Here is a 15,127-nt window from a genome sequence, read left to right as displayed (position 1 = left end):
TGTGGCGGGGGAAGGAGGGAGGCGGAGGGGCTGAGGGAGAGGGGAGCCCCGGCTGCCTCCCCCCTCACACACACACAAACACACACAGAGAGGCAATTAAACGGCGGCTTGAGGCGGCTGGGTTCAAAGTGAGAGCTTTATTGGGTTCTCCTTCACACGCGTACACGGCTCGCAAGCCCCCTCTCTCCGGCCAGCTGAGGGTGTTAGGCAAGGAGAGCACCTCAGAAGGCTGGCTGGGCACACAGAGCTGCCTTCTGGGGGACACAATGCTAGACGCAAATGAGACAGAATGGAACAAAAAAGAGAGCTGAAGGCAGAGTTTAAACATACATCGGAAGGAGGTAGTATGCAAATGGTTTCTAGGGTGCACCCCAACAGCGGTGCTGGGAGGGATAAGGCAAACAGCAAAGACAGAAGGCGTTCAGCAGCAGCTTCCTCTGGAAGGGAAGCCCGGTACAAAAATGGTTAACCGCTCAGGTCCATGGAAGAAAGAATACAAAAATAAAAATGAAAAAGCCACCACTAAAATACAGCTCTGAGACTGATGTTCCACACGGGCTGTCAGGTGTTTATAGCTGTTGGTTTTACAGCTCAGCCCTGCATTTTTCTCCTCTCCTGAAAAAGGCACTCAGTGCCTAATTCTTACTCACCACCTCCAAAACTTTCTCTATTTTGTTCCTGACTACCACGGCTACAGTAACATGTTAACTTCAGTTATTTCTGAAGCTGCTATGCAAAACCCACACAGCTGAGAAGAGAGGATGGGGACTGAGTGGGGAGCTATTGTACAGATACAGTGTATTGCCTCGCAGTGCATTGCAGAACGACAGCCCAAATCACTCCTTTAAATGGAAAGATGTAAAGCTTCCTATTAACATTGATCAGTTTGTATGCCTACATTCACAATAACTCTAAAGTAGTATTTTCCAGAAAGCATTGGATTAAAAACATCCCTACATTTGTCTACTTGATATTGCCATCACAAAATAGAATTAAATCCAAGTATCTTACTTGCTGGCTTGAAAAAAATCAAGCCCGCACACAGCTATTACGCTAGAGAGTTCCAAAGAATGGCATTCAGCCGCAGCAGTAACATGAAGAATGGAATATATGTAATGAGCTAAGTGCAAAAAGATCCTTTCCATTATATTACACTTCCCCAAATGCAATAGGTTAACATGTAGTGTTTACACAGTAAAAACTATTATATTTTCTGAACTCCTCCACACTGCTCAGATGTCACCAATGCATTCAATTCAAACACAAACTTTAAATACTCTAATAAACTTGTATATGTTTAGAAACTTTAAAACTCCACAACTTATAAACTTTATAAACCGCAAATAGAAGGCAAATATACCAGAGTATGCATAGTTTTCAAAACATAAGTATATCATGATCAATTGAGTATCCTCCTTCATCTGAAGCAATGCATCTTATTTACCTCAACAAGCCACGATTTGAGGATCGTGGAATTAAATGTCATTTTGGAAACATATTGAAAAAACATTGAAGGGAGAATGAAATTTAGAGGACAAAAGTAAGTCATAGAAATCACGTGTATTTAGAACACACATGCAGTATGCTCTGAGCTTCCCTGAAAAAAATAGTGCAACTCAGTGTATATACTGAATCAAATCAAGATGCGGTATACTTTTATTTCTTTGAAAAAAAATACTGTTTCTAAAAATATTCAGATGTCCTCTAAACTTTGACTTACTTTATGGAACTATAGATTTAAATTTACTTTTCATATGCAAAATATTTACACTTTATAAACTTGCAGAATTTCTAAAACTATATTATGTATACTTACACAACTTAATTTATATATAATACTATTATATCCTGCAGATCAAAACTCACATGTACAATAATTTACAGTGATAGAAGTCTCAAGCATCAAAACAACTCCTTAAAAATAACAGTATCAGTCCTCAACAGATTCTGAATTGCAAAGTTTGCCTGCATATCATTAAACTTCTGAGAATATGCAAAATCCTAAGTATCAAGTAGCAAGGTCTGTGCTGTCGTAAGAAATGCTTGCAACTATTAAAAAATACCTGAAAAAAACAAAAAACAAATTAAAGGTTTAAAAAAAGCCTCTGAAATGAAGACTTCAAACTAGAACTCACTGGAAGGTTCAATATAAGTGCACACACTATATGCAATCTCATATACTGAAATCCCTTAAATATTTAAGAATAAATTCATTAAACAGAAGTTAAATATACATTAAACAGTAAACTAGAAATTTACAAGTTTTCAACAGTATTCATAACTGATTTCTTTTTTTTTTTGCCTACTTTGGTATAAAAGCTCCTCTAAACAGGCACATTATTTTTTTTTTTTATAAGACATACTCATAGTTTAATACAATGGCTATTGCTGGATATTTAAGCAATGTCCCTGTGGGTATGTTTTTAATTTTATCAACCTTCTTTAGAAGCATTTTATTCTGTATTAATCCAAAAAGCCAACAGTGATAATTTGTAATATACTGAAATGTTCAACAGTTAACCAAAAAAGGACTTCCCAGAATCCAGTACAATTGTCATTTGTTCAAAAAAGTTACAATAAAAAATAGATTTTTATTTTATTTTGGTACCTACTGGGCTATTTTAACAATTTAGTTAGAAAGAGAAGTTATCAGAGAAATTCCTTCCAGATTTTCACTTATTTTGGAACAGGAAAATTTGGAATTCTCAGGTAACCAGAAAATTTCAACATTTCTCTGAAATCTTACAATGTGATTTATTTTTGCCTCATGAAGTCCACAGGCCTATTCCTAACAGGAATACACACATACCTAATTTTACACAATGTGAATATTCCTATTGACGTTCATGTATTTTATTCACAACCCAGACTGAGCATGAATTCCCTCACAGGAACACAACCTACAATGTAATAAATTAAAGCATTCTTATGAAAACAATCAATCAATTCCAATTCAATTGTACCAGGCTTTCCAAAATAACTCAAAGCATTCCGTAACTAGAAGCTGATTATTCATGTTCCCACTCCACAGGTTCTGAAAGGCACATAAATGAAGAGTTGGTTTCATCTGTTTTGAAGTCCTCCTCAAATGAAGACAGTCTAAAATACTTTGTGTTAGGACAGTCTAATGTAAGGCATTAAAATATTCTTCTTTATACTATAGATCTATAGTAAGCACCACTTGCTATTAGAATAGAGAAAGAAGCCAACTTTTTCTTCAAAAATGCGTTTGTACTTGGGACACCATTTGTGAGGGAGATGTTGATGAGGCTGATGAGTTGGATATCTTAGAATTATTTGTGATCTGTAGCTCTTCAAGTCTCCTCATATAATCATCCCGTAATGCAAGGAGCTCCATGTAACGCTGCTCCACTGGATTTGGCTGCTGGAAAGAGATCTGTATTAGTCCTTTATCACTTAGCACAGGATGTTATCACAAGGGCGTGCATATCTAATAAGAAACTCCTGCCAAAATTTTTTCCTGAATAATGGCGAAGACCACTTTAAAGTGGATTTACTACAGCTAGTTTGCGTACCCTAAGTATCCTCACTTTAAGTGATATTTTTGGATTCATCTTTTACGAAATGCCTTCATCTTTCACAGCAAGCAACAGAAGCCTTAAAATGAGAACTTCAAATTAAAACTGGTGACATACTTGCAAGAAGATATAGCATATTGTCTGGCTTTCTTACAGCTTCTAGAGTACTGTAAATAATATAGGAGATCAGCTGCAGAAAGAAGAACTGCATTGCTTGAAAACTCCTGATTCATTCCAGAATCTGGATTGTGAACACTGCTTCTGTCAAAGAAATTGCTCCTCTGTTTTCTCCTCCTCAAAACTACACAGCTTGTTAAGCAGGACAAATAAGTCTCTGTACACTATATTTACATGCCATATTGCCTAGATTTTTAGCACAAATGTAACAAAAATTGAGCATTCAGATATCAAACATTAGAAGTGCAGAAATTATGTATAGTTTGATAAAAGTGTTCCTGGATTTTCAATCTGATTCACTAGTATACTTAACAGCCTTCCTTCAGTATTTAAACAATGTAAATGTTGGGTCAAAGCTTTAGCAAAACAAACAAACAAAAAACCACAACAGCAACAAACAGGAAGAATTTACTATAAACCATCAACAGAAATAGCAGTTCCAAAAGAGGAACCGAATAGTTCATCTCAATTTGTAAAGGACTTTGCATGCTCTCCCAGAAAAAAAAAAGAGAAAGACAATGCAAATGCAGTGAAGCGTGCTTGTGATGCCAGTGCTCTAACTCCCCAGGGTTCAGTAAGCACTACTTCTAAGCATTGTCATTCACCCTCTAGTAATATCCACAGCCCTTAAAAATGCTCTCTCAACCCTGCCCCCAAGAAAACAGTCTCCAAAGAGTTAGAGGATGACTTACACTATGCAGTGAAATAAGCTTTGTGTTATGAGAAGTTGGGTGATGTCAAAACCAAAAACTTAATCATTTTCATTTTTTTCCTTCTGTTCTTACAAATGTAATATTTAAAAAATGAACAGATTACAGATACTCTTCTGCAAATTAATCGAGACACAAAAAACTAATTTCCGTCTCCAAGCATTTTGTACATTTTAGACAATTTACTTACTTGTTGCCGAATTCTTGGGTTCCATCTAATGTAGTAATTGACCCAGAGCTCAAGGTGACGCATACTGGCTACTGGATAGAGAGCTCGATTTAGCTCTTTACTATAAAAAGGATTGGTGTATTTAGATTTTTCGCTGTTTATCAAAGACCATAACGACAATGTTTTTTCAGTCACTTTCTGAAATGAAATTGAAATAGGAACTGTTAATATTTGCACAGAATCAGGAAACCCATCACAGAAGCCACGGTTACATTCTAACAATAATACACTCCTGATTTACTTAGAATTGTAGAAGTTACTGTATTAGAAATATTCCTAAAACAGTTTTTGACAAGTATTTTAGCAACTGTATAGTCTTTAAGCTAGAAAAAACAAGGAATTCACCAACTATTCTACCATGAGAATAAAGCCAGTTCAAGAACACTGTCATACAAGGAATGTAGTAAATACAACACAATCAGAACTTTTTGTAATCATCTAGCACTGAGATAGGAGTACAATTAAACAGTGGTTTGACTGACCTCTTTTTCTCTAACAGACTCGCTGTTGTACAAGAAAGTACCAAACCGGCAACTGTACAAGTGATCCAGGATTGTAATCAAGAACTGCTCATTGAATTCGAAGGCTGTAGGAAACTAAAACAGAAAAGGCAAATTTGTTCTTTGTATTGCAAAACCAGAGAGATGAACATGCCCTGGTTAAGAGACTACAAAAGGCATCAAGAAGCCAGAAAACATTTCAAAATATTTTTAACCTAATACTTCCGTATATTTCATAGCAGAGTAAGAGTCCAGAAGTCATAAGGTGTTCCATCTCCTCAAACTAGCCATTAAAAAGAACTATACCCTCAAAACACTCCAATTAATCGTTATTTGCTAAGGAGAATACAATACTGAATGGTTACTGTTATGTTTGTAGTAGAGAGAGATATCCATAGTGCCCTCTTTATAGCACGGCACCATGTAAGAAAATAAGGGTTTAGCTCCTAATTCTTGGCCTCCTAATTCTGTTCAGACCAAGTTTGTTTCATTACTTACTGAAGATATGTTTAAATCACAACACGCAACACCTCCCAAGCTTTGACAAAACACCACTGTCTAGGTATTTCAAAGAACAGCTTCACAAAAAAGTGAAGTGAAACACAGACCCTGCTAAGCTAGCTGATTGCAGTTTTTGTAAAAGCTTTCCGCCAGGTCACATCTCTCAATGTGCCTCCAACAAGCCCATCTCCAATACATGCTATCCCTGAATGCCCTGTATTAAGCAACATAACTACTGCTTGTTGGATAGCACTTTTAGAAATAGGCAAGAGAGCTAGTATGGCTTGAAAGTAAATATATTTGTTTCTACAGCATCAGAGCAGAGAGGTATTCTGTTCTCTTGAAATACCTTTTTATTTTATTTTATTTTATTTTTAAGACCTAGGTTTTGAATTTAGTAACCTCTTAACAGTGTTACTTTCTGAAGAATGACATAACATACCTGTTTAGACATCTGCCACACACAATCAATAAACTGGAGAAAGATGGGCGATCTGTCTGCATCAGCATGGTTTTTATCACCATGGCCAATTCTCTGAAACGAAGCAATACAACCTCCTGTTAACGAAAACAGTCCATTTTATGGCTGATAGACACTGTTTCTTATTTTGCATTAGAATATAACCACTTCTGTAACAGAACAACCTATTCTTACAATTTCAAAACTACACTTATTGTACCATGAAGGAGAGCTATTCCAAAGAAGTCCTTTTATTAAAAGCCCAAGTTCTATGTAACAGAAAAACACAATTGTTAAAGCATCCATTATATTGCAAATAAAACATTTCGAACTATATTTCCATAATACATTTATCAAAAGCCAAGCTATACACTTTGTCTTCTTTTGTAACTTAAGCCACTAGAGAACCTGTACCATGAAGCTATCTGCACAGATTTTCTTCTCTCCCCACCTTCATGCTTGAACCTGAAGATACACCCTGAGATACAGGGAACATGACTGAGCTCAAATAAATGTTTGTGTTCTTGACAGATTAACGTGCATTGTACAAGTTTGGGTGAGCCACCTTATTCTGAAAAGGAGACCACAGTAACAATCAAAGGAATTCTCCCCGCAGATAGAGAAAGTATGTTTGGTAAAAGCTATTTCCTTCCTTTTCACATTTGATAGCTGAAAACAGATAAGAGATTCAAGGAAAACAGATATTATTAAATCCTGTAATTCTACTTGAACATATTTGCCTGGAGGAGACAAAGGGAGAGCATGTATGTTCAGCCAAGATGTCTATCTGCCTGTAAGATAGCAGGCAGAATGTCTTAAGGACGTGACAAATGATGAAGCCATTACACTTCTCTGTAACACATAATGATTTATATAATGATTTGCAAGATAACTTAAAATAATAGACCTGAATGGCAGAAAACGGAGGGAAGTGAGGGATTGCGGCTAAATTTAGTCAACAGCAGTAAATTACCAGAATAGCTCTACAGGCAAAACAAGTCGGCCACGCTGCTCACAGGTTTTCTGTTTAAAATAGGTGGGATCTATCTGCAGGTCGTGCATGTGTTCGGAAAGGAAAGTCCTTCCACTTCCACTGTGGTTAGCAGCTGTAGGATCTTATTAAGGATTTGCATACGCCTGAGTATCTTCCCATTTGTAATTATTTCCCTGTCCCATTTCTTATAACAGAATTATTAGAACAATGACACTGCACATAGCAAGCTATTTTGCCATCTGGATACGGCAGTAAGCTCACTATACACAGAAAAGCTGGGGTAGAGGATTCTTCTTCCACAGAACTACTTAAGTGCTTCATTAAATATAAAACACTGTCAGGAACTACTAAGTAGTCAGGATATACTCTGTAGGTTTGTTTGTTTAATCTTAAAAACATCCAAATTGCAACTCCAATAACCTGAAAATATGAAGCTTCTATCAGCTACCTTGGTTAAGGCACTGAAGTGCAGAGCATGTACAATCAAAATATTTTCTGGTTGCATTATTTTTATTCTACAGACACTCCAGAGAGCAAGCATGTTCACTATACACTAAACAACCCATCAAGTCAAACTATACAGTCCTCTCAGAAAACAGCACATTTAAAGGAGAGCGGCTTCAACCACTTCCAATGAGTATTACTTCAGTGAGCGAGTTGAGAAAATAAGGCAGTATTTTAAGCAAAGGCAAGCTATTAAAATCACCCTTACTGCTGCCACATTGTCAGAGATGACCCGGTGGACTGAGCTGGTCACCTGGAAGGGGTCTAAAAGACCTACTTCACTAGTAGAAGAAAAACATTTCCTGTCAAAAGGAAAAGACTTCTCTAATTACTGAAACTCAAATTAATGGTTTAGTAAAGAAACCTCCAGATGATTCAAGTTTATTCATAATGAAGGACATAAAGATCTCTTTTTTAAGCTGTGTTGAATCATCATTAGGCTACCGGTCTCCAAGTGATACAACCTAACTTTATCTGCATTATGACTAATGTTTTTAAAATTAATAAAATACAACTGGAATAAAAAAGGCAAACCAGTGTCTTCCTGTGGCTACACCAACACAGAATACGTGAAAGGTTTATACAACATCAGTACTAGAAGACTCCAGGTAGGGACTCAGAAATATGGACTAAAGCCGATATTCTTAACAGTCAAAATGCAAATCTCCTAAGGCTCACAGCACCTTTTGAATGTCAGATCAAAGACGGCAAGCTGAAGTGATTCATGCTGAACAGCAACACATGGGATTTCCAAATGACTGAGACACTCCTCCAACCATAAAATCAGCATGAAATACGCCCATAGGTATACTTTTCCATTTTTTCATTTTTCAGATTGCCCGTCTTCCTGATTTTAGGAATACCAAATAACAGCTTTAAAATATTCCACAGGGGACAAAACTGTCTGTTAAGTAACTTCTCTTGAAGATGCATTACACATGAGCAGGATATTAAAGACTACAATTTCCCCTTAACCTTCTAAGCATCTAGAAGAAGCCTGAACAGAACTAGAGTTGGCGTTACCAGTGACAGCCCTTTGAGACCTATTATGAGAAGTTCTAGAACATTTGAGAAGCAGCATTCCAAATATCACTCGAAACGTTGCTCAGACTTGTTCATCTGCCTCCCGTGACATTTACAACAGTACAAATGTAGGGAAAGCAGGAATAGGGGAAGAAAGAAAAACCTTATGTTCCAACCTTATTTGATCTTTTTCTGAAAAGCCTGGGAAGCCATCATTCTTCTGCCTTCTCATTTTCTCTGCTCAATCACCAGTTATACTAGCAATTCTGCATTTTTAAAAGGCTGTACTGAACACGGATAATTAAAACCAAACAGGCCCAAAACAAAAACCACTCTGCTCAGGTTTACCTAGCAACGTTTTATGTCCGAATTCCAAAACAGCAAGAAGAATTTTCAGACCTCGTCGCAATGAGGAATTTAACACTAGAAATGTTTTGTAACATCAACGTAGCATAGCCCTCACAATTATCTTCCAGTTCTTACCGAGGCAAATTTGTGTCCAAAGCTTATCCACTCTTTCTGCACCAGAACTTCAAAGCCTTCAATTGTTCTGTAGTAGCTGTCTAGCATCAGCATAGCCAGCGATGTTAGCTGTGCTGTCCGGTCCCAGCCATCACTGCAGTGAACCAGCACAGAGCTCCTTCCTGAGGATACCTTGTCTGCCACTTGAATAGCTCCTGTCAAGACAAGCTAACAGGCACCAAAAAATAAAGGAGATTAGTGTTATCATTCTAACAAAAATAAATTGATTTTGTTGTATCTACAGAGCATCTAAACTGATACTGCTTCCATTAAAAGACCTACAGAGCATGGCATAATTAATTGGAAAAGAATCTTGTAGGAGATCAAGTAAATTTCTTGTATAAAAATAGAGGAACAGATTGGTTCCCTAATCCCTTAGTAAGATCTAATTCATCTCACAGCAAATTCTTAAAAAATGGGGCAGAAAACAGTAACCTTGATAAACTGAAGAACATAAGCTCCTTTTTTAAAAGAAAAAGAGGATTTATCATAGGAATTACTCTCTAAAATTTCTGTATTTCATTTGGTTCTTTTCTTTGGACTAAATTACCAAAGCATCTCAGTTGTTAGAAAAAGGCACTTTTACCCGCCTAATAGGCTTATTTTCCAAATATTAACTTAAAATGAAAATATTAAGTAGGATTCATTGCATAATACTCCAATACTTTTGTACAGCTGTACTTGATACAAAATGTTCAAAGGTCAAACAGTAAATTACAATTTTTAATAAGTATTAAAAAATTACCTTTATATGTTCTAACCAATGGGTTGATTCCAGACTTGACAACCAGTGTGATTCTTCCACATTAGGATAAACAATGTCCTTCAGCTTCTTCAAAGACTCCCGCATGACATGAATATTGTGAATGTCCAAGAAGAAGAGTTCTGCATTGGGATATGCATCTTCACTTTCATATCCTCCCCCAGTCGCCTACAAACAAGAGACGTAGAATTAACTGTAGTCCTATGTACATTGTTGTACCATCATTTAAAAAAGAGGGAGAACAGACTGACAATTTATGTTGCCTAACGAGAAAAAGTATAATTTAACTGTGTTTGTTGCTCGCTTGTTTAAAATAGATGAAAGCTTTGGAGGAGCAAACACTGCAGAAAATAAATACTCAGAAGCTTCCGTTCATCCAAAAAGACAAAGTATATTAAATATAGCAGAGGGCCAGAAAGACATTCAGGTTGATCCAGCTAGCCTAGTTCCTTCCAATACATCAGGGAGTCACCCTAAAAAGGGAAATGAATTATTTTAAATTTACACTAAAAAGGCTGTTTGCACTGTTGGGCCTGGAAGCCTCTGAATAGGATTGAACCAGCTAGGTAAGGGACAGTGCACTAACATGTATCAGTTAGGACAGGACGCTTTGAAAAATCAAAGGACATTTGTACCTTCCTTATTTCTTTAGAGATTTAATGGTGGTAAACAGTTTTTCCTTGTCTGACATTACATTGTCAATATTTTTACTTTATTTCTTTTCACTTTTCCCACCAGGGATTAAGCAAGCTTATAATTCTGAATACAAAAGGAATCAACTTTCCAGGCAAATTACGAAGGTTAAATTAAAATGTAGAGTACATCACACAAAACAGCAATTACTTGTAACATACTAGATCAGCACTTTCTGGAAATAAAATTGCTCATTTGTTTGTTTTTATACTAATTAGACAGAAATGCAGTCAAAAGGATGTGTCTATTTCTGTACACCATTAATTTAAACCAGAGTAAATTTCGCATTTACCAATGCAAACTCGCTATCAAAAAATCTTTCTTGGGCTTAAGCTGCCTAGTTATGTACTGCTAAAATTGAACTGATATTTAAATAGATAAAAGCAGTGAAATGTTTGGCCAAGTAGAATTACATTTAAGAATTTAGTTAAGGTTAAATACAAGCTAAACTTAAGAATTAACTTCTTGAAGGTCAACACTAGAATTCTTAAACTAGTAAAAATATTTATGGAAGCTTTATATATACTTTAAAGTAACTTTCATAACATTAATTTTTATTGTTGAAGACTAAATATTGGATCATTAAGAAATTAAAAAGAGAGTCTACTCTACTGCTGCGCTCTCTGAGCATTTCATTGCTACCCGAGGAGGATAGCAGAGCATGTGCCTGCTCACAAGGGAGGAAAGACAAAAACCACATGTATTTTAGGACAATACCACTGATGAGGTTTTCTGAAGCTAGCTGCAAAATCACAGCATTTCCTACAGACAGGAAAAACATGCCATGCCATGCGTTGTGATAAATAATTCCTGTCTCTCTAAGATGTTACAGCCACCAACTACACATCAGAAGACAACCTGAAGTACGGTATAACCTTTTCCTGTTGGTGCCACTTATATTTCTATACAGTAGCACCACATCTCTATTCTACACTCTCCACCTCCTTCCTCACAAGTGGGGATATTCTCAGGGCTGCCAGGCTTTCTGCTAAAGGCAGTAATGACTGTATTTTTCACTTTCCTTTGAGTATTCTGAAGCCCTGGTAAGGAACGATTGCAATTTTAGCAATTTTAGGCTGCAGCAGCTCCTCCTGATGGAGTGGTCTTGTCCAAAGTCCTGAGAACACTGAAATGTGTGAGTAGTGCAGCCCCATTTTGCTCATGCTAACCTTCACAGCTATTCAAGAAATATTTTTTTTTCCAGATCAGCATTGCCTTGCACTTTAAGTCACTGTTTCTCAGATCCAGAAACGTGCCCTACAGATTTTAAGATTTAATGTTTCATACTCACATATCAGGAGTTAATTAAAACATGTGAGTGAAATGCAGTCTGTCAAAGAAGCTGAAAACTGTGCACACATCTTCAGTAAGATGCGTGCACGTACAAAGTTTGGCCATAATGCACCTTTGAAACATCTATGGTAAATATTGCAGTTTGCCTAAGAACTGAGGAAAAAATTAATTGTAAGAACTGACATTCCTTCCACAAGGCAAACAGATGGATTACACATCTGTAACAAAAATGTGGTGTTTTGTTCACCCATAAAAATTCACTGTATAGAGAGAGGATATAATGTAATTCGTAGAGAAAAACCCAAGCAATGGAGGTATACCCTCAAAATACAATCCATCAGATTAAGACCTAGCTAAACATCCCCTGGGACAGAGTACACCATACGTTCTTTCAGAGATAAAACAAGCCTTATTACTTACTCAATAAACTGTGTTCTCTATTACAGAGAAGGCATTGTAAAGGTATAGACGTGTGTTTAAGTTAGAGAGCTAAACCCTAACATCACAGGTGCACTTGAATTCTGAAGCAACTTAATGTTTATGTTGCATGCAAACCTCCTAGAAGCAAACAAGCTTTATCATTTCCTGTTTCTTTCATCACAAACACTGGAGAGGATTCATTCCACTAAATTAGTATTTTATGCCAAAAAAAATATTCAGAAGCTAGAATTCCTTTTTACCCAGGTAAGTACACATCATTTTGCTAAGATCTCAAGCCCTCTTGAGTTCACCTCTCTCGTGCTCTTTGCTGCACAGACTCACAACTTCACCTAAGTACAGAAGAGCTTGCTCACTTCACTTGTGCCACAAGTTCAGTGGGCAAGGGACTATCCTAGACACAGGGAGAGAAGCTGGTACATGGCTATGTACCATACTCTCATATCCATGGCTATGCCTATACTCTTTAGATTGTAAGCCCATAAGTTAAAGTAAGGGTCATTTTGTCATTGTCATTAAATTAATTGTCATTTTCTCTTTATTTACTGGATGTCTGCATAGGACTGAAGTGGTTCACATAATAGTTAAGCATCCTGTGTTTGGTTTTCCTTATCAGTGAACTTGGCTTTATGCACAGCTTTTCCAGGAAAGCAGAGCCATGGCTTGCACCCAAATGCTCCATCATTCCAACAAGAGGACACACTCTACAGCTTTGCCCGTGTCTACCTCACTTGGATGAAAACACTCTCTACAGAGTAATCGTACCTGATTTCAGCCACACACTAAGATCTGTGTGACAGGGTAAAGGGTGTCTTCAAGTCCACATATGATCCTAAAACCCTGCTTATAACCTACTTTAGGTATGCATGTTCTTTCATGGCCTTGGTAGCCATTATTTGATCAGGTAAATATACATATTTAAGTAAATTTACCTATAGCAATGTTTTTACAGTTCTGAGAAACCTCCTCAAAGAAAACTTCAAATTCTAAGTCCTCACCACACTCCCCTTCACAAACAACAAGTAAGCATCAATTTACCTTGTTTGCAACTGCATTGACATTGGGCCTAGCATCGTAGATGGTCAGTTTTGAGATTTGTCCATTAGCCTCCCTGATGATATCAAGATATCTTTCATCGTCTTTGTTCCGCTTCCCACTCATTCCAACCAGGGGCTGGCTGCAGCGCATAATAACAGCTTGATTCTCCGGATGAATCCATGACAGGACCTAGTCACATGCCAAAAACACAATGGAAGAAATACATTTTATTAAAAGCTGCAACTTAAAAGTTACATTCTTTAAAATAGATAATAGGAAAATTAACATTTGAATTTTATTTCTTAAAAGATTAGTTCCCAAACATCTCAAATTCTTCCTACTTATTTTCATAATATTTAATAATCTCTGAAGGTTCTTTCTCTTACATACTTAACTCTTACTGAAATTATATGTGCTTGAAGAATCCAGTGTATTTCATTTTTCCTGCAAGTCTTAAGTTGCACAAATGGTTCTGAAAAGCAAACTGGAAAAAAACACAGCAATGCCTGCTGAAACGAAGAAACAATTCAGAATGAACTCATTGTAGCTACTACGACTAATATGTTCCAATGCTACAGGAAACCCTACACACACTTTTTTTTTTTGCATAAGGAAGAAAAGTTTAACCTTTCTGCAGTAGCCTGAATGCTTCCCTTTCTCTTGAAGTGGATTTTGTTCCTCAGCCCTCTTTACAATTAGGAGGTACTGGGGCAAAACATCTGCTGCATTTACTGTTTTTCTGAGCTAGAGCTGCCCTGAGGACAGATTGCCATGCAAGAAATTAAAGATCTGCACCCTAAGAAGCAGGTAATAGTTTATCCTGGTTAACTCTGAAGATAGAATATTCTCACACAGCTTGAGAAAGTTGTGAGTTACATGGAGAAAGAACATCAGAGGTCAAAAAAAATCTTCCAGAAGTATTCACTCCTGAAATACTACCCTTAGTTGTATGTCTAGAAACAGAATTTGTCTGTGTGAGGGTGAATAGGATTGGTTATTTCTTGTCAAGAATAAAATTATTATTACCAAGGAAATTACTGTCACTTTACAGGCTGTAGAAAAAATCTGCCATGCATTTTGAGATAATAGAGAAGATACAGATTGGTTATAAGAACCATCCAAACACACACACTACATATAAAAAAAATGAAGAGTAGTTTCCCATATATATTTAACCTATATGTGTATTATATATCACACATATACGTGTGTATATACAGTAAATATATGACTATAATCCTAGGCTGTCAGTGAATACCATCTAATAAACATTTATCATTTTGAATTTCCCATCTGTTTGATATTAGCTGAGATGCAAGGCAGCTTTCTGATACTGGCTAAGTATCTAACACCTTCTGCAAGTTTGCCAAGTTGAAACATCAGATAAGAGATTGTATTGTACTACAAAATAGTATTTTCTACAGTGCTGTAAAGAGCTGCTACATAAAAATTCTCTTACCTCAAAGAATTGTAGTTAGAGAAACATACCCAGAGAGTCAAATGGGTTTATCTTAAATTCCACAGCCCGATTTAAAATTGTATAGACTAAATATCCCAAGAATTCACTATGGCGACTATGCACAAAATTTTGTTTTAGGAGAGATCATTGGAACTACGTTTAAAATGCCATTCAGTTCGCTTACACATGAGAAGCATAACACTTACTATCACTTCTTACGTGCATGCAACAATAGTCAATAAGCTCGTACAGATGGCAGTCCTAGGCTCATACTTCATTAAGAG

The 15,127-nt window shown here is 36.6% G+C and overlaps 1 protein-coding gene across 5 annotated transcripts in view; it reads right to left on the bottom strand.

Annotated features, from left to right (window-relative positions):
• Positions 1-123: 123 nt before the first annotated feature.
• The window catches only part of MTM1 (myotubularin 1), a 38,248-nt gene continuing 23,244 nt past the window's right edge, over positions 124-15,127 (bottom strand). For 4 of the 5 annotated variants that reach the window (XM_082771041.1, XM_082771043.1, XM_082771045.1 and 1 more), the window contains 7 exons: positions 13,385-13,573; positions 9,905-10,090; positions 9,121-9,327; positions 6,099-6,191; positions 5,138-5,251; positions 4,617-4,793; positions 124-3,385 (listed from right to left, as the gene is read on the bottom strand). In XM_082771041.1, the coding sequence (XP_082627167.1) occupies positions 3,218-3,385; positions 4,617-4,793; positions 5,138-5,251; positions 6,099-6,191; positions 9,121-9,327; positions 9,905-10,090; positions 13,385-13,573 (1,134 nt within the window). In that variant the 3' untranslated portion in view covers positions 124-3,217. The remainder of the gene's footprint in view (positions 3,386-4,616; positions 4,794-5,137; positions 5,252-6,098; positions 6,192-9,120; positions 9,328-9,904; positions 10,091-13,384; positions 13,574-15,127) is intronic. The other variant, XM_082771042.1, reaches the window with a different exon arrangement.

Source organism: Aythya marila (genome assembly GCF_965140915.1).
Source record: "Aythya marila genome assembly, chromosome: 13".
NCBI classification, from domain to species: Eukaryota; Metazoa; Chordata; class Aves; order Anseriformes; family Anatidae; genus Aythya; species Aythya marila.
Note: the sequence above shows the minus strand (reverse complement) of the source record. Positions and strands in the feature narration are given on the sequence as shown.